This window comes from Rissa tridactyla, chromosome Z (genome assembly GCF_028500815.1).
Source record: "Rissa tridactyla isolate bRisTri1 chromosome Z, bRisTri1.patW.cur.20221130, whole genome shotgun sequence".
NCBI lineage: Eukaryota > Metazoa > Chordata > Aves > Charadriiformes > Laridae > Rissa > Rissa tridactyla.
The window spans coordinates 13,316,076-13,339,959 of record NC_071497.1 but is presented as its reverse complement, the minus strand read 5'-3'; the positions used below and the strand labels follow the sequence as shown (position 1 = coordinate 13,339,959).

The following is a 23,884-nucleotide window of genomic DNA, read 5'->3' as shown; positions in this document are numbered from 1 at the left end:
GAGTGTAGAAATTGAAATACACTTTCATACAGGCTAAACTGCAAATGAGAATTGATATAGGGCAAAGCTTTGGTCTGCCTTTGACTGATTCAGGTTGGCCCATAACAGTATTGGATGCATCCTTCGTTTATCACACCCTGGAACTGAGAGCTGCCTGCCAAGCAGATTAGCCAGCTCCAGTATAGAAACACTAAGAAATCTGGTATTATCAGCATGGGTGAATGATATTAAACATACAGGTGAACTATTTCTCAGAAGTGAAACATTTGATGAAGAAAAGAAATTCTAACCTATCTGTCCATATTAGCACGCAGCGTCAGTGCCAGACCATACCTCGTTAATGTGATCCACTAGTGTAAATTTAAAGACATGAAGAAGTCTGCTACATACTGGGTCATGAAAGCCACATGTTGAAATTCAGAGGCATTAACAATGGCTACTACTGTCTTGACTCAAATACTTGTCAGAATATCCTGTGGATTTGCACTAAGTTATCTCCCACCCTGTTATTTAATACTCAGTCTGAGGTCAAATCTGCAACACTGAAGTGCATTTAATACTGCTAGTGCCCCAGTTCCTTGAAGCTGTCTGCACTCGTTAGGATTGCAGTGAGTTGAGCTTGAGGGTCTTGCTGCCTTTGGAAAACCTATTAGGAGGGAAGGGAGGCACCCTGGAGTTAATTTTTTAATATCGTGTGAGTACTCTGAAGCCCTGTTTCAAAAGGGCTGTTCTAGTAGTTTCAGTAATGCTTTTTTTCATGGTGTGGAATTTGTTAAAACAACATCTTAATTGTTTCAACCAGTGGTTCTAGTTCCATGCACTGTACTGTGAACACAAAGTTTATGTCCCTTACTGATTTTTATGTAAAGGTTTAGTAGTGAGGGAGGTAGGGAAGAAGGCTGAATTGCAGAAAGTTCTTGCTGGTCATCTCCAAGCATGTGGTTGGTTCATGGGTACAACTTGCCATTGGGGCAACATTGGTAGGTGAAGTGAAGTTCACTTGCTCAATTAATGGAAAAACACTGAAAGTGCTCTCAGCAAGCATTAAAATAGCTGATTATTGTTCTGTTGTTCTACTGAAGGTAGAGAAATTAAACCTTGCTACTAATGAACATTTTAAAGGATGTTGAATGAGGGTCCGTTTTTCATGTGAGAATCCCATCAAGAGCAGCATCTGACAAGTGGGGCATGAATGTCACTTATCTTCACTTGCTAACAAGAGAATCTGGCTGGAATCAGTCATTGTGCCCAGATATTTTTAGAGTCTATGTTAACTCTCATATGCTTTTGACTAAGGTAGATGTATGTATATACAAGGTACGGAACTACCACATGAACTAATTATAGTTGTACAATAGGTGGGAGACGCTGATCTCAACAAAGTACCGTAATGGAATTCTTACCAGCTGCTCTAGGTAGCAGTTTAATTTAGTTTCTTAAGTGTTTCTACATATTTAAAAGCTGCAGATAACATTTTACTTAATTCAGTGTTGAACATGTGTAATTATAAAAATTAAGCTAAAAATACTTTAAATGTAAGAGAAGAAGATAAAATGGGATAAAGTCTAATTGTCAAACTGCCCCAGTTCAAGCACTTAACAGCGCAAACTTTCTGCTCATGCATGATAGATGGATTTGGCACCTGTTAAGAAAATGCAAGGGACAGCGGTAGCTACTACGTAAAAATGAACGCTTTAGTGTGGCAAACTACGTTTTCTGGTCTTGAAACTTGAGTATGGGTAAAAACGGCAATGAATGTGGTGTCCTTACAAAGAAGACTGCACTTTTTTTTTAGCACCCACTGTCATTAGTGCAGATTCAGTTGTGCATGTAGAAGATAAATGCTTAGTTTTTGCATTGTGCTGATTTCAGGCCTTTGCTTCTTGGTTATTTACCCAGGAGTACTTACGGAGTTGTTAGCTAAACTGACACTTTGTGGAATTGAGACTCTTAATTTCAGAGAGCAGCTGAAATCAGACGTCATAAATTTGTGAGAATTTCTTAGTTTTCTTGGCTTCAAAGCTGTTGTGCTCTTCTCCTGTTATAATAATCATATGCTCATAAAATTAACTTTCTTTAAAAGAGAACGTTTTTGTTGATAGGTCAGTTTTTCTTGTCTTTTTAACAGAATGCGTTTAAACTAGTAATAATGCATAAATGTAGACTTGATTTTCAGTTTAGCATACCTGATAGGTAGGCTGGAGATGGGTATTTAGAGATCTAGCCTGGAACAGTAGTTCACATCCATAGACTTGTGTGCTGTGAAGTCCTGGTAACTGTTTTATTCCATTTAGTAGGAGGAGGCAGGTGCCCTCCACCTGAAGGTTTCTTTTTGCATCACTTCCTGCTGTTAGACTTTCTGCTTTCTAAACCTGAAGGCAAAGAGAAAGTCTATTTCAGGACATTCTTGCAGATCACTGTTATATGGGCCTGTTTTTTTTAAAATTGATCCAGCTGCCTCCCTGTGAAGCTTAAATTTTGGTTGAAAGCCTGGTCCTTTTGCACACCTCTTTCCAAAAATCTGTATTCCCATTTGGCCCTGTGACTGATAACTATCTGTCACATTGCAGTGGGGTTTCATTATGGTCAACTTTATAGGCTCTCAGAGTAAAGGCTTCAGGTTTTATTATGTGACCCTTAAAAAATTTTGTGGACTTTTACAATCTAGAAATAGTAGAGTGTGATAGTCATGTAGAGGAAGGGTCACATTTCTTTTTCCTTCTGTTGTGCCAACTTTAGTCTTATGGAAATAGGCCTATCTGTCTTGTTTAACTGTGCATATTTCATCTTGCTGTCCAAGTTCTCAATACCTGGAAGTATTGTTCCATTACTGTTTTGCATATAGTGCAGATGCAAAATGCGGCACACAACTCGGAATCTGTCTAGAACTACAGTTCTAAAAAATTTCCTAGAAGGTGAACACTTCCAGAAAGTTGTGGATGCAGCTGTAGTTGGTGTGTTTGCAATTAGAGTTTGTGCAGAAATAGTTGTTAATACCAAAGTTTCTCATACACTTTCTCTCTATTCATTGAAGAACCATGGTAATAAATGCAAAGGATTCTGGGGTTGGTCACAGAAGAAAATAGGAAGCATGTATGGAGTTGTACGTGACGTCATCAGAGTTGAGCTTAGGTTGTTAACAGCAGTAATAGTTCTAGTTAACACTGGTCATAATTCAGTGTGTGCAGTGTATACGCGTACAGTCAGTGCAATGTTAGGAGGAACTCTGTGCTGTCAGATCCTTGGTTATAGGGAACTCTATTCCAGCGCAGAGTCTGAGGAAACACCTGGTGACAGTGCTGAACTGTAGTTTGCCCGAACAACTGCAGCTGTGAGATGGAGAAGGGTTTTTCTTTCTGTGGGGTAGGTGCTCTGTCTCAGGAGAACAGGGGTGAAATGAGGATCTCTTAGTGATAGCTCTAATGCTTTTTGTGACTTCTGTAGCAATCTTCTGGTAATCAGGGCGAAACGTACTGTGACTCCTCAGCGCAAGCAGTAAATGTGTGTTGTCTGACTGGCTCCTTGAATCCAGAACATGTGAAACTTCTTAACTTCTGCAGTTTTCTTACTTCTATCATACCAATGCAAAACCTCCTAGCCCATGTTAGTGTCTGGCAAGAGCAGAACTGTTGGAAACCCTATTTCTTGTCAGCGCTACTGCAAAGCTCCTGACTTATTCTGTACATGAACTTTAAAGTTTCAGAGTGATCTCATTGTTCAGTTGAGCCTAGGCTGGCAGTTTCTTTTGCTATTGCTTTGAACAGTGTTAGCTTACTTTTCAACCTTAAATCTTTTGCTTGCCTACACTAATTCTAGGGCATCTAAACCAACCTTAGAGGAGTGTGGGAAGAAAGTATGGTCATATACTTAGGCCTTAACCTGAGACTCTAGACTTGCTGACACCTTGAAGTATTTTATGTGGAGATGGGGTAGGAGACAAACTGGGCAAGTTGTTCTCCTTTCTCCATGTTCCAGAGAAAGCAAGAGAAGACAAATAGTATAGCATATCTGTGGAGTGGCTTAGTCTGGAAGGTAACTATTTATCTACAGTATAGAAAGATTTAAACATTGCTCAAAAAAACTAAAATTTTGAGGATGGTTGGACAGTGAGTAGATGGAATTCCAGGTATTTGCTTATGTATCATAACTGCGTCATACAGGAAGGACCACATGAATGAACAGGCAGCTCTTTTCCAAAAGAGGTTTGCTATTTTTGTGAAACTCCACAGCTCTTCTTCCTTCTCAGTCCTTACTCCCAGTGTACGTGATGTTTGCAGTCCTATACCACTCTAATCTGTCAGATGTTTCTGCAATGTTTTGAGTGCACTTGTAGTGGGAGAGTAGTTTGGCAGCTAATGGAGGAACTCACTGAAGCTGGCTGCTCTTTTGTGGTGTGCTGAGTCTGTGAGAGGCAGAGGTTCTTGCTACCTGCTGCTTCGTGGTGTGCTGAGAGAAGGAATGAGTTCTGCCAGCCTGACGATTTCTGATTTCAGCAGGGACGTGGACAAAAGATGTTGCCAGGCAAACTGTTATCTTGCTCGCAGGATCCCTTGTGCAGAACTTAACTAAAATGTGAACTCAAGAATAAAAACCCAATGGGATTGGAGGCAAATTTATATATAGTGACTGTTTGATCTCTTCTCTGGAGCAACTTGCTTAAGGTTTTTAAGCATGGATTTTTCTGGGGGTGGGTGTGCAGGGGGAGGGTTGTTCTTGGTATCAGCTTTTTAATTTTCAAGATAGGCCATGTTTTGAACTCTGCAGCTGTTAAAATGCAGTCTCTGATGTGGCCTAGGGACTCAGTGTGTTGTAGCACAACAAGTAATTTTGAACTTGTGTGCTTGTTTGGAAGAAAGTACAACAGCGTAGCATTTGTCTACTTAGCTCATGGTTGGAGTACTGTCCTGTTGTCTGGACTGCAGGAATAATCCTGAAGGAGTTATGTTTTCAAACAAGCATTATGCATGGATCCGGAGCACTGTTAATGGAGGCTTGTCTTAGGCCTGTTAATATTGTATCCTAGAGTTACTTTTCTCTGATTCTGCATATCGCTATTTATGTTATTGAAAAGGATTTAGGGGCGTTAACTGTGCTTTTTCATAGTAAACTGCATAATGTATTGGACTTTGCATGTTTCCTGGAAATGAGTCATGCAAGCAGCTGGGGATGAAGGTACTTGTCTCATCTTATGTTTATCAAGATAGCACTTGATTGTCTTAGCATTTGCATCCACTTGCTTTTCACTCTTTTGCAGGCACTACAATGGTTTTGGAAGTTTATAGGCTTTGTTTTTAAAAATAAATGGTAGAAAAAAAACCCTGTTTGACTAAACCTGCATAGCCTGTTCAGGGATTCAGTTAAGTTACCTAATTAGTCAGTTCTTAATACTGACATTGTGGAAACAAGCCATTTTTTTAAAATAATTAAACAGTTTATTCATCCATATATTAACCTCAATTAATGAGGTGATGTCGATATAAAACGTAAGCAAGGACTTGATGTTTTAAAACTGGAACTCTTTTTATAAAGCTAAATATGAGCAGGGACTTCTCTGAATGTGGTGAATCAGATCATCTTCATTAAATCACTCTGCTTTTCAGCAAGCACTGTGCTTTTTGATGGGAATTAATGCAATATACATTCTCTTGCACTTTTCTGCAGATAAATTAAAATTCACTCTCGTCCTTGATTGCAGTAACTTAAAAGAAGCCTGTGAAAATGTTGGGTCTTGCAAATTGGCACTGGTCCTCTAGTAATGTGGGATATCTTGTGCGCTTTCAGCAGAGGTGGTGCTCTTTGCTTCCCTTTAGGAGTCCCCAGCCTGCCTGTTTGGCATGTCTTGTCACCGCTTGCTCTTTCATAGTTACTTGTAGGTGTATACTGCTGTTATGTCCTAGTGATTCTAGGATGGCTGTTTGAATAAATGCTAATTCTAGTGTGTGTGTGTGTGTGTTAAGAGACTGAGTAATGTGTTTTTATGGGCATCTCGCTGCCTTTCAGGGTAACTGTGCTGTGAGATTACTGTGAGGTATTTATAATAATCAAGGTGTGTTTCAGTGAAGTCTACCTCTGGATAGTAGTAGTGTTACAGACCTGCACACCCTGAAGCCCTTTCACTCCAAGGATGTCATGTGGATTGTAAGGACCTGGGTATCCCTACAGAAAGTGGGTACTTCCTCTTAGTCATGACAAGCAGAATGCTAAGTAATAAGACTTCAAGCTGCAGATGGTCCTAACTGGTTCATGGTTAGTCTATTATGTATCGAAGCAGCTGGTATATTGCAGTATAGAAACAAGACCTTAAATACAGGCAAGGAACTTTCTTTAGCTTCATATACTTATACTTGCTCTATGAACGCATTTTGTTTTCTACATTTTATTTGCTTTCATTGTGGGACACTTAAGATGGCAGTTCTTACAATGCTAATTTGCCAGGCTGACATCATCTTTCTGTGTGCTCAACTGCAGAAAAGGATTTTTTTATGTATTTTTTTTGTCATTAGTGTGAGTAGGAATACATTGAAAGTTGTAGAAGGCAACAGAAGAAAAATGTTGTAAGCCTCTGGTTTTAGTTTCATAATACTTTAATCCACATATAAAGGGAAAATAACTGACAGATACAACTCTGATCCTGCATTTCACTTTATGATTCCGTAAACTATTTTTGTAAATCAGTCAACTACCAGAGTTATCAAAGGCACAGCCATGTTACCTTCAAGCTATTCGAGACATGGTAGAACTAACTAAAACAGAAGGAGACTTGTAATCTGAATTCTTTCCTGTATTCTGAGTTTCTGGATCTGTTGAAGATAAAAGTTGCTTTTTATCTTCTGGTCTTTCTGGTGGTACCTATGGCTTTATGCAGGTTAAGCCACAGCCTAATGTTGCTGCTCAATGATTATGAAGTCTTGCATCTATAGCAAGATGCATTGATTATTCCCCCCCGCCCCACCTTTTTAATAACAAAAGCTTCCTTCTGGAAGAATTTTGCTGTGTTGCTGTAAGAATTACTTTGTGTAGACATGTTTCAGTTTCAAGTAATGAAAATGTGAGCTTTTCTTAGCATATCCTTTTCCTGCGTGTATTTACCAACTACAATAAGTGGCTTCTTTTCTACTATTCTGTATTGCAGGTTAGTAGTTGTTCTTGTTTGTTAATCACAGCTATTAAAACTGAAAGAAGGATATTATCCTTTGACATACTTGCAGGGACATATTTTTTGAGTTGACAGCTAACACTTAGACTAGGAAAATAAAGTAGCTTTTGGCAACAATTGTTTTTCAATCATCAGTAAAGACCAGAAGAAACTCTACGATTGAAAGCAATACTGCAAGTTAACTTTTGCAAAATGTGCCCTAGGGGGGAAAAATAGTTTTCAGACTTTTCATCACAGTATGTCTCAGGGTGTTTTTCAAAACTCTGAGATAACGTAGCAGATAGTCTGAAAGAAAAACAAAACCCCAGCAATAGTATGTGTTAATGTGAAGTTTGGGAAGAGAATTTGTTCTAAGTGTCATGCTATTTCTTTAGTTGGGTGCAACAATTACCAAATGCTTCTAAACACCTCAGCAGTAAAGCAAAGTGCGTTACCCACCTGCTTATTATTTAATGTGACTAGGTGGTACAATAGGGCAGAATATTTAACACTGCCGGCCATATTCCTGACAAGGAACAAATTGCCTGTGAAAGATAAAACTTCTCAGCTGCATAGAACATGTTACTACTAATAATGGTAAAAATTAAAAGGTAAAGCCAGCTTTCAAAAAAATAGCCAATTCCACAAATTCTGTCGTATGCTTTCACGTTAGCATAGGAAGGAGCTTCTACTTGTAATATGACAAGCTAGTTTGTAAGAAAGTGTGGTCCCCAGGTCAGTCATCGTTATTTCAAGCAGTTCATGGTTGTCACTAGTTATCTTCGAACACAAGAGGCAAGACTATCAGTGTTCAACCACCTGTAGTGTCCATAAGCAAATGCCCTATTACTTTTGCTTGTGCAAAAGCATACACCTTCCCACACAGTCCTTGCTTCCAACTGTGTTAATAGTGTTGAGATTTCCTATTTGGATGTGGTATGTCTGTTAGTAACCCCCAGTTAATGTCTTTTCTGGCTTATTGAACATCTTAGATCAGGTTCATGTAAATCATAGCATCCACAGTGCCCCCTGCCCTTGACTTTCTCTGCCTGCTGTGGGGAAGAACCAGAGCTGCACCCTCATTTTTGTATCCAACATCAGCATGCTTGTGTTGATGAAGTAGCAGATGATGTTCATCACATGTGAAGAACAAGATGCAAGGCAAGAGGATGGCACTAAGTTGATAAAAGGGTAGACTTGTACCTGGCTGAGATGAAACTTCAGTTTCTTATCCTGAAAAACTCTGACTTTCAGGACAGGTCTGTTTATGTCTGTAATTAAACAGCTATTATCTTCTTACTGGATGTCAGGATAAACTGTCAAGTACTTTGATCAGTGTTCGATCCTTTTCATTCAGTCTCAACTTCCATTTTTCCAGATTCAGAGCAATACCTGAGAAAATGGGCTTAGGAGAAAGAGGCATCTAAGTATCAGATACTGAAATCTAGTAACGATCATGATTTACAGGCATATTTTTGCAAGCTGACTAGCTTGCTAGCTCAGTAGTATATTAATTATGAGTGGTCAGTAGATAGAATCCATCTACTGGAACTATGAGCAAACTGCAGTTAAATTGGAGATCGCTCGGTGGCTCGTGCAGTTTCCTTCGTTTTGCTGAAGCTGATTTTAAAATCCGGTTCAAGCCTTAATGCAAACTTCAAAGGATTGTGAAACTTGAACAATAACTTACGTTAAAAGTAAATGGGAAGAAAGCAATGCTGGTGGTGTTATTTGCATATTCCTTTATCCCCTCTTGTTAGAGATACCATAGGTATGTTGGTAGTTTTAGGAACAGTGCTGCAGTTAAGTGAACTGCATGTCTGGGTGTGTGCTTCTCGCCTTATTCAGTGTGAAAATACTACTGTGGTAATCTCAGTGGTTTGAATCAGATGTAGTTGAGAATGGTGATTTATGAAGATACAGTAACTTTTTTCTGAAAAAGAGCTGGTACCAGCTGAACGATCCTCCTGTCTTGGCACAAGAGAGTCCTCTGTGGGCTTGTCTCTCAGGAGGATCAGCCTTGCATATTGTGGAGCATTTTGATGTCTTAAATTGCAAATGCAGACTAACAAAAGGTTCGAGTGTTTCTTGCTGCTATGTCTGAAACTCTTTACCAAATTGTCATGCTCGTGAAATTGCGCTAAAGGCCAGAAGTGCTGTTGATCTTACCCATGGCCATACTGTCTTACCTTCAGGACATCATAGGCTGTGACTACTTGCAGTTTTTAGGTTGACCTTAACATAATGCTGTGTCTTTTATACAGTGCCACTTCTGCTTTTGTGTGCTGGTCAGGGAACACATCTCTGCTTTGAAATTTTAGGAGACTTCTGAGAAATTATATGGGTTGATGAGATGAATTCAAATGAGAGCCTTTGTATATAGGCTTGTGATGTTGTCACGTGTGTTTCTTTTAACAGCATTCTTCCACCAGTATGTGCAACTTCAGGAGTGATGAAAGGTAGAATAAAGCCTTACATCAGATTCCTGTGAACTTGACTTGGTCCTGTTTATAAAGATATGAGGATGACTTGTTCTTACAATACTTTAGTAGGTCTTTACCAATTATCTTCATACACAGGGACAGAAATTTATGGCTTTAAACAAAGTTATGCTGAGTTTATTAAAAATAGCATTTGATGTAAAATGAATACTTGCATGACTGGTGGCAGAAAATGTATTAATATTCACTAGCAAAATGGACTGCTCCCTTCCAGTCAGGGACTGGCTGGCAGTCCTTCAAGGAGTAAAGCACTGAAGGCAGCATATGTAGCTTAAGTTAAAGTATAAAAAACAAAGTCCTCAGTCTGTTAGAATTCTTACTTTTTTTTTCTGTAGGCTTACAGGCATTGAGTTTCAGCTTCTAGACTTCACTACTGAACCTCAGAAGTGTGTTCTTCTGTCATCTTTATGCAAATACTATGTAATTTTTTGGAAGATAGGCTTTTTTAGCATTTCTTCTGTGTGGTATTGTAGTTCTTGATGGCTATATTCCTTTAATTCATTATTGTGCAGTATGATGACTTCTTGCACAAGTTGAAATGGCCTGAAATGTCACTATACAGAAATCAATGACTGTATTATAGAAATAACCTATTTTTTTAAATGCCTACTTATCTTAAAATTTTTTGATTGCCCTCTGTGGAAGGTAAATGCATGAATACCTATTATTTGCTATTGAGATTTTTAATTTTTCAGAGTATCATTAGCGTGGGCTTGTGGTAAATGTTTGTACTAGACCGTGAAACTAGTTTTATAATTTAGCAGTATGTATTAGTTTTCAGATGTATTATTAACCAAATGTAAGTGTTCTTCAGGGGTTTTTTTGCTTTTTATTTAATGTGCATGTCAGAATCATAATCCAAAACTGAATGATAGTTTGGGGTTTTTTCTTTTAAGAATTAGCACTGACAGCACTCAATTACTGGGGCTACTTTTCTTACACTAATGTTACCTGTTGAGGAGATCAGTAAGTGGAGAAGGGCAGGTGGAACTTAGAAACTACCTAAGCTTGCTCGTTAAAAAGAACCAGTTCGTTTCATGCCACTCATTCACTCTCACCTTACCAGAAGCTGATTATGTACTGAAAAGGTTTCAAGAGCTCAGCTGATGGTAGTGTTTGTTTTGTCTTTAATTTTTTGTTGGTGGAAAAAGCGATTCCTTGAAACCGTTGATTTTCTAGTCTGTCTGCAGACCTTACAGGAATGTTTAAGAATTACAGACAAAGGTACAGGACTAGCTGTATAGTCTGTTAATTTAATCAACCATTACTTAAGGAACGTAGCTTGCTCAGTTAGCCTTTGCCTTGGGTGTTGGATGTCTCTGACGGGGAAACGGCAGCCAAGGGCTCCCTCGTGTGGCGGGTGCGACAAGGAGTCACGGGCATCTGGCCACATGTTAAAAGGCAAGTATTCTGGTTCACAGGAGCAGGGAGAACATGTTCAAGTAACACAAGGAGTTGACCCCGGGAAGAAATGCAGTAATGAAAACTCTTCTAGTACCAAAGCTGCTGGTTTTTCAGCACCTGTTAGTCATCTGGTAATAATGCCATTGTGTACTAATGGAGCAGTGCTGAAAAAAAAAAAATACCAGCTGTGTGCTTAAGCAAAAATAAAGTTCTACAATGTTGGCTCTGGATTTTGTCTGGGAAGACAGGCTTCTCAATCATGCATGTAGGAAAATTATCTTCAGCATTAGCTATTTAGAGAAGAGAGTTGTGAGGACACAGATTCAGTAGACAACTGGACAGCAAGAGACTTCAAGACCGGAAGATAAGTAGGCTTGATATTGGCCAGAGATTCCTGGGGTAAGACTTAATGTTGCTGCCCAAAAAACATTCAGAGAAGACCTAGTAAATTGTCAAGATGCTTTAATTAGTCATGAAATAAAACTATCTTATTAACCAGCTATTCTCTAATCATGATGTTATGCAGAAAACAATATGTATTCTTTTTCAGGAGTGATAAAATGTTGCAAGACTATTGAAAATGCAGCACTTGAGTTTGCTGTGCATTTGTAACATCGCAGAGACTTTTCCTGTGTGTTTCAGCTCTCACAGCATTTCAGAAGTAGCTTTTGAAAGGGCTTACTTAGCATCTGTTAAGTAAAGCTAATACTTGTCTACCTTTGGAGCCTTTCTTGTAAGGTATAACAGATGGCAAATGACACTTGAGCACTTTCAGGCAAACAGGACTGCAGAGTTCAGATGACTGAACTCTCTCTTACTATGCATCCAGCCCTGTACCATTGAGAAAAAAGATGTTGAAGATGCTGCCTTTTGGCACTTTTGCCTAAAATAGTATTTATTCTTGGTTCTGAGGAGCCTACGAGCTTTAGGGAATGTTTATCCTGAAACTGAGTTTGTAGCTCATAGGTTGAAAATGTAACAGAAGCATTTTGCAGCAATTCAGCGCTCCTATGTCTGTTATATTATCACCCTTTGGCCACTGCAGAAGGGAGCAGGCACACAGAGACATTCCTGCATATCGATCTAGTGTCAGAAGTTTTCTTATGTTACATGCTGTAGCCACATTTTTCTATTTACTTTCACCGGTTTTCCAGGTTTGAGTATAATAGTCGAAGGGAGGGGGTATCTTTAACTTGGCCTTCAAGGATGCTGTCTGATCTGAAGGCTCTTGCCCTTTCTGGAAGAGCAGCATGGAGGAATTTAGCTGTTATGTGGCGAGTATATTACAGCTATAGAAGACAAGCCACTGTCTGTGGCTGTTGTCGCTGCTTCCAAAAGTTGAAAAGGAAGGAAGTGAATGTTGGCGAGTATACTTTCTCTTGCAAGAAATATTGTCAGGTAGGCCACTTCGCAGGGAGGTTGAGAGGGGAGGCTGTAAAACATCTTAATTGCTGCCCCAGTGTCATTGGGCTAAATGGCCTGGTTCAGCTGTGTGTGTAACTCCTTAATGTTAACAGTAGACTCTTAATGCAGGTTTGCTGGAGAGAAGAAAATGGGCTTGGTGGAGGCAGATAATTTAGTTTGGAATGTCTTTCAGTTTTTCTTACCACTGTAGTGGTAATAAGTTGGAGTACCACTTGGAAATAAGTTCTGTGTTCTCCAGAGAAACAGGAAGCTTAGAAGACACAGTAAAAATTATTTGAGAAGAACAAACTCCTCAGAGGTGGCAATTACATATAGATATCTGGGGAGAGTAAAACCTTTGTCATGTTATCGTGCACTTGTCTTTAACTGGTCATTACTATGTACGGGTGCTGCCCTCAGTCCAGTTGAGGCATAAATTGCTGCCTTGGACAGGTGATCAGCACTATCAGTCTAGCCCTTGAAACTGTCTGTCAATAGACGGACAATAGCAAGGAGGCACCACCAGCTTTTAGAGTGCAACACTTCATTTGCATCTAGAAAAAGAATTGTGCCTCATGTTATAATCAGAATATGTGACCTCTAAATGTGTAACAAAGTAGAGAGGGGTGTGTACGCAGCTGAGAATGGCAGCAGACAAGCAAAAAACAAGTTATGTCAGCTTCCCCATTCAAATGGGGGACATGAGTTGTATTTACTATGGAAGTGGACTTGAAGTGAAACCTTTACACTAAAGCAACCCATAGGAAAATACATGACCTGTTGCTCCACACTCTTCCTTGATAATGTCCTATTAATTGTCCTATCTAGAGCAATCTCTAGTCTTATGTGACAGGTCTCACTAGCTGCTCTCCCAACATTGAACTGGGGGATGCCTTGGGACACCTAGGCTGTTCCAGGCAACCAAGTATCGCATACGTGAACACTTCTCCAGCAGAAGAATTTCCTAGGTATTAAGATGCATCAGTGTTCAAACAGCTTCAGTAGTTATCTTGCTTTTTCGTGTCACCAACACCCTTACTTATCTCTCCATTATGAATAATTTGGGTAGCAACAGGGCAATAGGAAAAATTGCATTGTCTCTATATCTCATATTCCTCCCCAAGTTCGTAAGAGAGCTTTGCAAAAGTAAGTAATGGTGACCAAGTAAAGTGATCTGGCTTGTAATTGCTTTTGAGCATTCAATAATTAATCAATAACCCCTTTTAGTTGGTGTAAATATCTGTGCCTCATGAAAATGTACAGTATAGTGATGCATTTTTTTTAAACCCACAATCCTTCTGAGTTACCAAGGAAAAACTAGACTTGGCTTGCATTTTGCTAAACAACCTGTTAAGTTTCTTGATCTTTTTGTCATTTCTTCATTTGTGTCACATCTCCGGTAGTCCAACCTAAGTATTCATTGATGTTTTTACTTCTAAAATAAAGTTCTTGGAACAGGACTCTACTATAATCTGTCTACCTAAAAATGTTGAAGCAGTTGGAAATAGCCAAGGAGTCCTTTCATGTAAGTTGAGTTCCAGAGTGAGATTATTCTTATTCAGAAAGTTGAATGTATTTGTTATCAGGAGAAAGATGTTTTACTAACTCAACTAAAAGGGCTTTATTCTGCTTTAAGTAATATTGCTGCTACTTTTAAAAGCAGAATGTTAAGAGTGGACAACGGGCATCACTATCACATCTACTTTGTATGACCGTTTCCTCTGTGGAGATAGCATCCATTTGAGTCTTTCTCTGAATGTTGTACAGCAGAGATTTTTTTTCTTTGGGCTTTTGCAGGTGTGTGCAGTTTTAAATAGGCTTCACTTGTAGGAAATAAGAAGACACTTGTGAAACAACCTAGGCAAGACAGACCTGGTTTCTTTGTGTTTCTTCTCTAAGTATTGTGAATTGGAGCCTGTGTGTTTTTAAAGCAAAAAAAAAAAAGTGACATTTTTTCAAGGCACAGTAGTAAATTCAGGAGCACCGTGACCTGAAGGCTATACCTTCCTACTAGTTTATTTCCCCTCTTCCAACTTGAAACTTTTTTTTGATCTTTCGCTGACCGGTGCCTGGGAAGTCTTTCTGCTTTTCTTTTCTAAATACTGAATCAATGTGTTCTTTACTTGCTTCTTATTTAATGTTAAATCACTTTGCCTACGCTTCTCCAGTGTGCATGTGGATGTCCACTCAGTCTCTTGAGCAGTCCATTCAAACACTGATTAGAATGAAATTGTTTTAAATTACTTTTTGCCCCTCTTCTCTCAAAATCAATTCTGTTCTGTATATTGACTGTAATGCCAGAAAGTAAATTGGCATTATCTAATAAATTACTGTTTAATTTACATCATCATCATCATATGCGGTGGTCAGTTGATATTTATGAAGCTCAAAAACTTGAAACATAAACGGAAGAGTTTACTCTGTTAAAGCGAGAAGCATACTGCTTTCCCATTCACACTTTCTTAGAGGTTGAACATTTATCAGTGATGCACTTAGTGGTGGATATAGCACAGATAGGTTCACAGTGATGCCTGACTGAAAGGGGGTTTTGCCACTTGTGCTTGAATTTGACTTTGTTGCAAGTGTCAGTTACATAAAACATAAAATGTAATTAATGAAGATCAACTTTGAAATCATAACCTTTGCTTTAAGTCCTTCGCTATCTTACAGGCTTGCAAGATGCACTTCTACTGCTATGTGGTCTTTGGTTTTTATCAGATTTTGTTGAAGCAAAATTCAAGTCATACTGCTTTTCCTCAGTTACTTTGTCTTTCCTTCCAGATCACTTCATCATTTTGACTTTCCCTATTTCAGGTGAATTCTTCTTTTACCAGTCATTTAATTAACTGTTGTTTTATTCTGCACCACACCATCTAATTTTCGTAGTGTCCCAAGCACAAAATCTAGTAGAAGGTGTACAGAAACAGCTTTAAACAGTGCTGTGAAATAGCCACGAGAACTACTGAGAAGCTCCTCAACTGATAGTTTAAGCATGTAACTTCTGAAGTATTGCTCACTTCTGCAAATGATCAGAATATTCCCCCTAGAAGGTGGTGAATGTTTTCTTCTTACTGGCACAAGTAATAACTCACAAAACTAAGAAACTCGTAGTCTGTCCATTCTTTAGGATAACCTAAAAATAATACAGTATTAAATTTGCGAAGTTATAGAACCTGATTTATGGAGTCTGAGTTATGGAATAAATAGCTGATGTGTGCAGATAGTCTCTTGTCTGTGTTGAGGTTGAGTGGGTCATAACTTTGAAGATCTAGGAAAGGCTAAACTGGATATTCAAAATACCTGAACACACAATAGTAGATAGAGCACCAGGACAGCTCAAGAGTTCAAGAGGTGTCAGAGGCTTTTCAGACTGTAGTGTCATTATGCACAAATTGTAAAGACAAAGCTGAGACAAGAGCCAGATCGAGCTGACCCTGTCTCAAAACAGTAAGAAACTAAGCTGCTTTTTGATATACATTTAAATCTGAGGATTATTTAACTCATGGACAGCTATAGATTTACCTTCTTTCTTCCATCACCCCGTTGTGGACTGAGACACATAATCTACTTTAACTGTGTTCCTAGATTTTGAAACAAGTGTGTGTTCTGCAGGAGACTTCTATCTTGGCAAGTGGAGTTTAGCGTAGAAGAGGCACAGATGGAAGAGTCCAGAGCTGTTTTCTGTCAGTGTTTAGTTTAATCCTTGGCTTCAGGCAATACAAATTAGTCATTACAGTTATTAAATAATGAAGTTCCTCCTGTTAGATATTCTAAGTGGTGGCTGATTTGGCTTAAGTGTATCTAGCTTGTACTCGGTTGGTATTGAAAGCAAAAAGTTTAGACATTGAGGAGAAGGGAAAGGCTGCACAGAGGGAGAACTTATTTGAATTATACTAGCCAGGTATCTCTAATTTTATTTGACTAAAATTTGTGTTCAGTGTGTATGCTGCCTTTTCTCCACCTGAAATCCACAATGAGATGGGGCTTCTCTCTGGCTCATACAGCCGCAGTGGTACTAGCATAAGTCTGGACTGAAGTCCTGTACATCAGGGAAACACTTAGGAAGAACTGAGCTTCTAAGTTCTTGTAACCCATTTCGCACTTTTGCACCAAGTGAAAAAATACTACCAGCTGTCAGACATACTTCGCAATAATTGGGGTATCTGGTGGGTCGTTGAAACAGCTGCTTCTACTGCATTTTGTGAAATCCTTGTCTAGATTTACAAACTCAGACATTTGTATATGAACTAGCAAACCTCTTAAACATTTTCCCTTAACACAAGCAGAAAGACTTAAAAGTGGTCCCTCAAGCATCTGATTCCAGAAATCATGTTCAACTTCCAATTATTCGTATTGCTTATTGAGAGCCAAGATTCAACTTATGTGCTTCTGTGGAGGAAGTGATTTTTTGACTCTGAACTATCGATAATGCATAATGAACCACTAATCTTCAGTCAAAATTTCAATCTCTATGAAGTTTTACCTATTCTTAACCTTTTCAAATACAAGGCCTTTGGACTGTCAAATCTGAACATCTTTGAATCTTAGATGATAGCCCAAATTAAACAAAACAACTCGATAAAAGAAACCATTCACAGAATCATTAAGGGCGGAAGGTACTTCTGGAGGTAATCTAGTCAACTCCCCTTCCTCAAGCAGGTTCTCCTTGAGCAGGTTGCCCAGGACCATGTCCAGTCAGACTTTGAGTATCTCCAGGAATGGAGACTTCACAGCCCTCCGGGTGACCTGCTTCAGTGTTTCACCACCCTCACAGTGAAAGCTCTTATTAATTGCAAAATTGCAGAATAGACCCACAGGAATGAGTTAAAGTTTGTCCTGAATAAATTACTGGACTTTGCGCAGCTTCCTAGGCTAGTCTACTAGGACTGATCCAAGCTTAACTAATAGAATGTCTCCAGAAGAACTGATCATGGATGATATCCTTTGTAACAGCTGGATATGCACTGTGCCTGCAGTGGTCGAGATGTTTTTAATGCGGAAAAATAGATGACATGAACAGAAGGGTAGTAGGAATAATTTCGGCACATCTTTTTCTGTTCACTCTAGAATTAGTGAGTAGTGTATTGGGAATGTCTTAAATGAAATAGCTTTCTCTTTGAGATTTTAATGTCTTTTAAGGTTGTTGTTTAAATAGGTTCCTTCCTAGGACATACTTAATAATAACACTAAAAATCAGCATTTCTGTATTAGGAGATAAGAATAAAAAGCACTGCACAAAAAGAGATGTTTCTTTAAGTTGCTCTTTTTAGAAAACAGTGCTGGGAACAGCTTCTGCAGACAGTGGGAGTGATGCAGGTGACAGGTATAGAAATTGCTCTACTGTAATCAAACTAAAAAGGAAAAAAGTGCTTCTAGAATAAGGAACTTTGCTGTATCTAGGTAAAGCTGTAAATTAATACAGAAATGCTTCTGCATATTTCCATATTGTTTGTTGCAAAAACACAGCATTGCTGAGGTTGGAGGTGCTTCTAGAGATCATGTAGTCCAACCTCCAGCTCAGAGCAGGGTTGTCTAGAGCAGGTTGCTCAGTACTTTGTCCTGTTGGGATTTGGATGTGTTACTAATAACTTTGCATATATTAACATGTTCACGGCTTCATGTAGACAATTTATTTGTGTGTGTGCTGTTTTGAGGAGGAGATTGGGAAGAATGGGGGTAGCTTTGGGTGGTGGGGGTATGGTGGTGTCCTCTAAACTTTGGTGCTATGGTAGACTACTTTCTACAAAATTATGAATGCCAGCAGTGGCGGGCTTGTTACTAAACCCTCTCTTGTCTTACTTAATCAGTTACAAACTTTGCATCAGTTGTTTGCTTTATGTACTATTTAATACATGCTGTATAGATACCATACAAGAACTTGATACAGACAGCATAGGTTCTTTTATATCTTTGCTGGCAATAAATGAATTTGCCATTTGTGCTTTATGTAATATCGTTTATCCTTTTATGTGTTTGTATCTCCAAGCTAATCTTTCAAACAAGTGTTTTGTGAATTAGATATATTGGATGCTTCCCTGTGGCTTGTTGGCTGGTTTTTGGACCTTGTTGATTCTAAAAAAAGAATGGTCAAGAGGTGCGGGAGACACTTTCTGAAAAGTTTGTGCTGATGAAGGATAGTAGTATTACTAAGTGGTATCCTTTTGCTAATGTTACTTTTTTTTTTTACCTGTTTGGATACTTATGCACTAAAATATTTTTAAAGGAGTATGCTAGTTAAGGATGGTATACTTCAGGTTTTGAAGTTGTCCAGAGATGACTACTGCTAAGCTCTCAGTGTTTAATAAGAAGTGCTTAGACAAAATACACTATTAGAAGTGGGCTGTGGTTCAGTGATTAAGAGCTAATTAAAAATGCTTTATGCCCATCTATCATCCGAATTACCAATGCTAAAAGAACCTGAAAATGTTGCATTTTTGGATGATATTTAGCTCATGACTGGTTACTTGTACTGGGTGTTCTGAATATAGAAACAAAATGAGCCTTTGAACTCCTTATTACTGAGGGGCTCTATTTAGTATGTGATAACACCTGTAGAAATGTTTGGCTTCAAATTTGGCTCAAATTCTGATACTGAAATAAATTTGAAACACACTTATTTACAAGTACTGGTCCAGAATTTTACCACTGTATTTTCTCTGTTCAATTAAGAAGTTCAAAAGTGAGTAGTGGATTTTTGATGTAGTCTCAACTGTGAAGCTGCTGCACTTCCTCTAGTCTCTAACAGATCGTAACAAACTACTGAACCTATTTTGCATAGCAATTTTTAAGTCTTTCATTAAACTGACTGTAGCTATTTCTGCATTGAACTTAGGGCAGTCCATGGGAACGGAGGGAGCTAGTTAAAAACCGCTAACCTTACTGGAAAAATTAGGTGTTGTGAGCCTTTGAAACTTTATCTGGGGCAGATACTGTTCTTTAATGTAAGCAAGTTTTGCTCAGTGTGTCCATATAAGTTTTAAACATGGTTAGTTACCCATTGCGTAGCACTGCAGTACTAATTATCACTCTTCTTCCTCTCTTTAATCAGGACAGAGCTTGGGTTATGGTTTTGTGAACTACGTTGAGCCCAAGGATGCCGAAAAAGCTATCAACACTCTGAATGGATTGAGACTTCAAACTAAAACCATAAAAGTATGTATTGCTAACTATGATTTTTAAAGCAAATGAAGTGTTTTGACTTCTTGTTGATCAGATGCATGATTTGTTTTCCCTTTACACATGTAACTTAAACATTCTACTAATGTCTATAGAATAGACTAGGACTTCACTATGTAGCAGATGGTTAGTGCTTTGTAGTCTGTTTAGATTTAGATTATGATTAAGTATAGAAAATCTAGATTTTTTTTGTGTACTTGATAACATTTTAGATGTGAGCTTGAATTGTTTTAACTGAGAAATTGTACGTTTCAGTTGCAGAAATGCAATATTACGTATAATCTAAACACTGCACTGTGTTTCCTTCTTACCTTGTCAAAGAAGATGGTATAACTTATTAATACTGCCTTTTTTAGGTTGCTAGTGTCTAGTTTCTTTTGCAAATTCTTAAAATGAAATGCTGAAATAATTATTTTGGTTATCTATGAACTGTGGGAGTCCTAGGGCTCTCTGGTCTCTAATGTTTTGGATTCCTGTTTTTTCTGTTTGTCTTGTAATTGTTTACTAAACTCAGTTTCTTAAATGCCTAGAAGTAGAAATCTTAGAGTTACTTTTTCTCATCTACTGTTAATCCATTATCGGAAGTGTGAGGATACTCATTGGAGCAGTTGTTTGGGCTCTGAAATACTCAGAGAGAGCAGATGAAATAAATTTTATTGGGGAATGCAGACGTTTGAACATTGCCTGAAGGCCATCCATGTTCCAATCAGCCTGCTCTTTCTCTTTAAACAGCAGGGTTTGCTAGCTGATCATTTGGGTAGTGACTGCCCTCTAACTAGGATCATATTTAAGCTGTAAGATAAAGCTCACCTGTAAAAAGGTTTGACCTTAAGCAATGCGGAGCCACTTCAAGATGACTGAGACAAAAATAAGATGGCAGTAGTTGTGTTCAGAATGGCCTATCTGTTCTGGATTCGTAAGATTTAATAAAGTGGATTACACTATTGAAACTTAAATACTGCTGTTAACAAACAGTGAATTGTGGCTCACAATAACAATGGATGCTTTGCTGCAGAAAGCTTCTTGCGTGCTTCTGGCAGACTTCTTGCCCACAGGCAGTCTCTCCCATTTTCTGCTTTAGGGGAAAACTGAGGAAAGTAATTTTGTGCTCTAGTTTCTTGAAAGAGTCTTTTGGGTGGAACTGGGTTTGCGTTCCAGTGGCATTGCAGGTACACTGTATCTTGGATCTTAATGTCTTGGATTGGACAAATGAAAAATGCATCTGCCCAGGGTAATAAGTTGGATTTACTTTCAGTTTTAGAAAATGGATGTCATTGAGATTTGTGCATATACCTTCCCATGAAAAATATGGGATAGCCTAGTTTTACTGGATATTTTTGACTTCAAAGAAAAAAAATTGTTTGTTCTATCTATACATTTTTGGGACTTCTGTAGAAATGTTCACTAGACTGATGGCTGAAAGTGTTTCCAATTGGCCTATAAAACTGGAAGTAACCTCATTGGTTTGGTGACGGACCCTCACATTGTGGCTGAGCTAAGAACACTCCCATTCAGAAGGAACTGTCCTGATTCTGATGTGAGGTGTTACAGACTGGGGCCTCTGATCCTCACTTGCCTCTGATCCACTGCTTCTATACTAGCCCATTAGTCATTGGATATATTTCTCTAATCCCTAATAGGGTATGCCACCTACTGTTTTCTTCAAATAAAATATATTGAAAAGGTGAATTTGCAAAATGTTGGCTTAGGTTTTTCTGTATGGGTAGAGATAGTAAAACCTATTACCTGATACCTTTTTAAAAGGAAGAACAACCTGTGGAATGCTTTATGAAACACTATTGAACTGTTTGCAAACTATCTTAACTGAATTTCAGATCCACACCTCCAAAGCAAGTCATAGCAGTCTTAGTCTTGTTTAACATGATGCCAGTTTGTGCCTTCTGATTTGACCTGAATATTAAAACTGTAGGGCGGCACAGTTCAATTGATGTTGAAGGCACGTCTAGATGTGTTGGATACCTGAACCCCACTCTGCTAGGCAATATACTTATACATATTAGATGGTGCCCTCAGTGGCATAATTTGATTTATTTTCAATGTGAACACGCTTACTTGTATTGCAGGTAGCCTGTGAAGTTTGGGCTTAATTTAATTACACAACTTCATGAAAACCAGTTGTATCTTAGAATTTTCTGGCTTCTCTTCTGGAAGAAGCTGCTGCTGGGAAGGACTTTGGATCTGCTCTATTGAAGAGCCAGTGAAAATGTGGATTTCTGTGTCTGGAGTGATTTTTCTGCCTACCCACTTGTTTGTCCATGACTTCATTTGGATTGTCCTGGAACCAAATGTGGAAAATGCAGAGGAGCAACTCAGCATGTCAGGGTCATTGCCTTGCACATAGTGATAGGAAAATTCAGTGCATGGTTTGCTGGCTTGGCATCTGCTTGGGAGGAGGGAAATCCTCGGTGGCTTCCCCTCCCATTGCTTCTGGGAAAATGCCTTCAAAAAAAAAAAAGATACAGGTGAATTTATTGTCAGATTATCCGAACAGGAATATCTTTCAGTGTGGTGTAAAAGACTTCAACATTAACACGAAAGTTTAGTAAGATTCTCTGTCTAAAGAGGAGTGGGTGGTGGAGAGCTTTCTAAGATCATGAATAGGAGACAGGTTTTTACCTAGATTATTAGGGGTAGCAGGAGCACACAGGAATGGCTTTTCTCCATGGATGCTAGATGGCTTGAATGATGGACATGGTCTTTTGTGGATTGTAGCTGCCAAGGGGACGCTGCAGATGGCAGTAATGGAGTGCTTCTTCCTCCCTTGCCAGATGAACTGGGGCTGAGGAGGTTCCTGCTGTCCTGTTCCCAGCTCTCCGGTGTGAGAGGCCTGAAGTGGCAGAGCCTCTGTGTGCGGGAGCTGGCAGATGGGTTTTATTACTGGTGATGGGTTTTATTATTTTATTTAATGCTGGTGATACATGTGTAGATGTGTATGCAAGTATGTATTGGAAAGGGGAAAGAAAGTAGTTTGTCCAGGCTAGCAGCCTAGGAGTTGTCCTTCTTTGTAAGATAGCATTGATTATCTAGTTGTATTTTACCTAGCTAGTGCCTGCTAAAAATCATATTTAGTAAGGTTTCCTCCTTTTATAAATTCTTTGGACTATTAGGGTGTTTACATGGGTAATTATCACCTGTCAGGGGAATAAAGATTTAAGAAGAAATAATTTATCTAAAGTATTAAATCTGTAGGTTTTCTTCCCACTCCTTTATAGCTTTGCATATTTAAAAAAAAAAATCAGGCTTAACATGTAACATTCTGCCAACTTCCTGTTGGAATGCAGTTTGACAAATTCTTTGTCTACAAGCACAGATGGCCTACTTTGCCATCATCACCTAGTTAACTGCCCTACTGTAGAAAGCTGTGTAATGAAAAGAGCTAGTTATGACTTCAGTTGAAGAGTGAATACTGAACTATCAGCTTTACAAATGCCTCAAGGGCAGTACGGCAAGGGAAGACTGGAAATGAGAGATGTGCCACAACTTCATTAGTGGCCTCTGAGGCACGGTGTCCTTACGCAATAGAGTTTCACCTGGTGCCTTGAGCCATTACTTAGATTTACAGTAAGGTTCATTTTAATGGAATTATCCTTTAACCTAACTGCTCAAGATCTCCACCCTTATGAAATTCTGCCAATGATAGTACTCTTGCAAACACTGTGTAGACTTAATGGAAAATAACAAAATGCTGAAAAAAGCCATGCTTGTTTGATTTCTGAGTTAGTGCAGCAGGTGAAAGATTGAGATTGTTCCTGTCTTCACCATACCTTCACTTGTAGGGGAAAACTTTGATAGTGTCAGTTTTTATAGTAATTTTTTCATTAAATAACATCCCTGGGGAGCAATGAAATATGAGTTTTGTAAAAAAGCCTATTAAAATACCAGAGGCAAGCGAGCTGTGAAGGTGAGAGAAACCCTCCTTGCCTTCCGTATTTTTTTTCTTCCAGCACTAAGGAACATTGATCTAGTGAGTAGCAAAAGGGGATCCTATTTGGAGGTTTAATTAAAGCTAGTGAGCTTTACTGGTGCTATCAATCAGCAGAGATTGAGAGAGGGGGCACGGTGCCAGACCATTTAGTGGTCTTGACAGTGTAATTAAATACCTCAGAACTGTATTCTCAAGGTAAAATTGAAGCGCTCTAGCAGATCGGAAGCAGAAGAACAATTTGTCTTGGAACAAAGGTAAAGGTGGGTTTTTTCCCTTAAATTTCTGCAGGAGTTATATAAACGGTAATTATACAGTCTT

General features: G+C 38.7%; 1 protein-coding gene across 6 annotated transcripts in view; it reads left to right on the top strand.

The window, feature by feature from the left end:
* ELAVL2 (ELAV like RNA binding protein 2) overlaps window positions 1-23,884 on the top strand; it is a 102,413-nt gene that overhangs the window by 56,154 nt on the left and 22,375 nt on the right. For all 6 annotated transcript variants that reach the window (XM_054185565.1, XM_054185564.1, XM_054185563.1 and 3 more), the window contains exon 3: window positions 19,493-19,596. In XM_054185565.1, coding sequence (XP_054041540.1) covers window positions 19,493-19,596 — 104 coding nt within the window. The remainder of the gene's footprint in view (window positions 1-19,492; window positions 19,597-23,884) is intronic.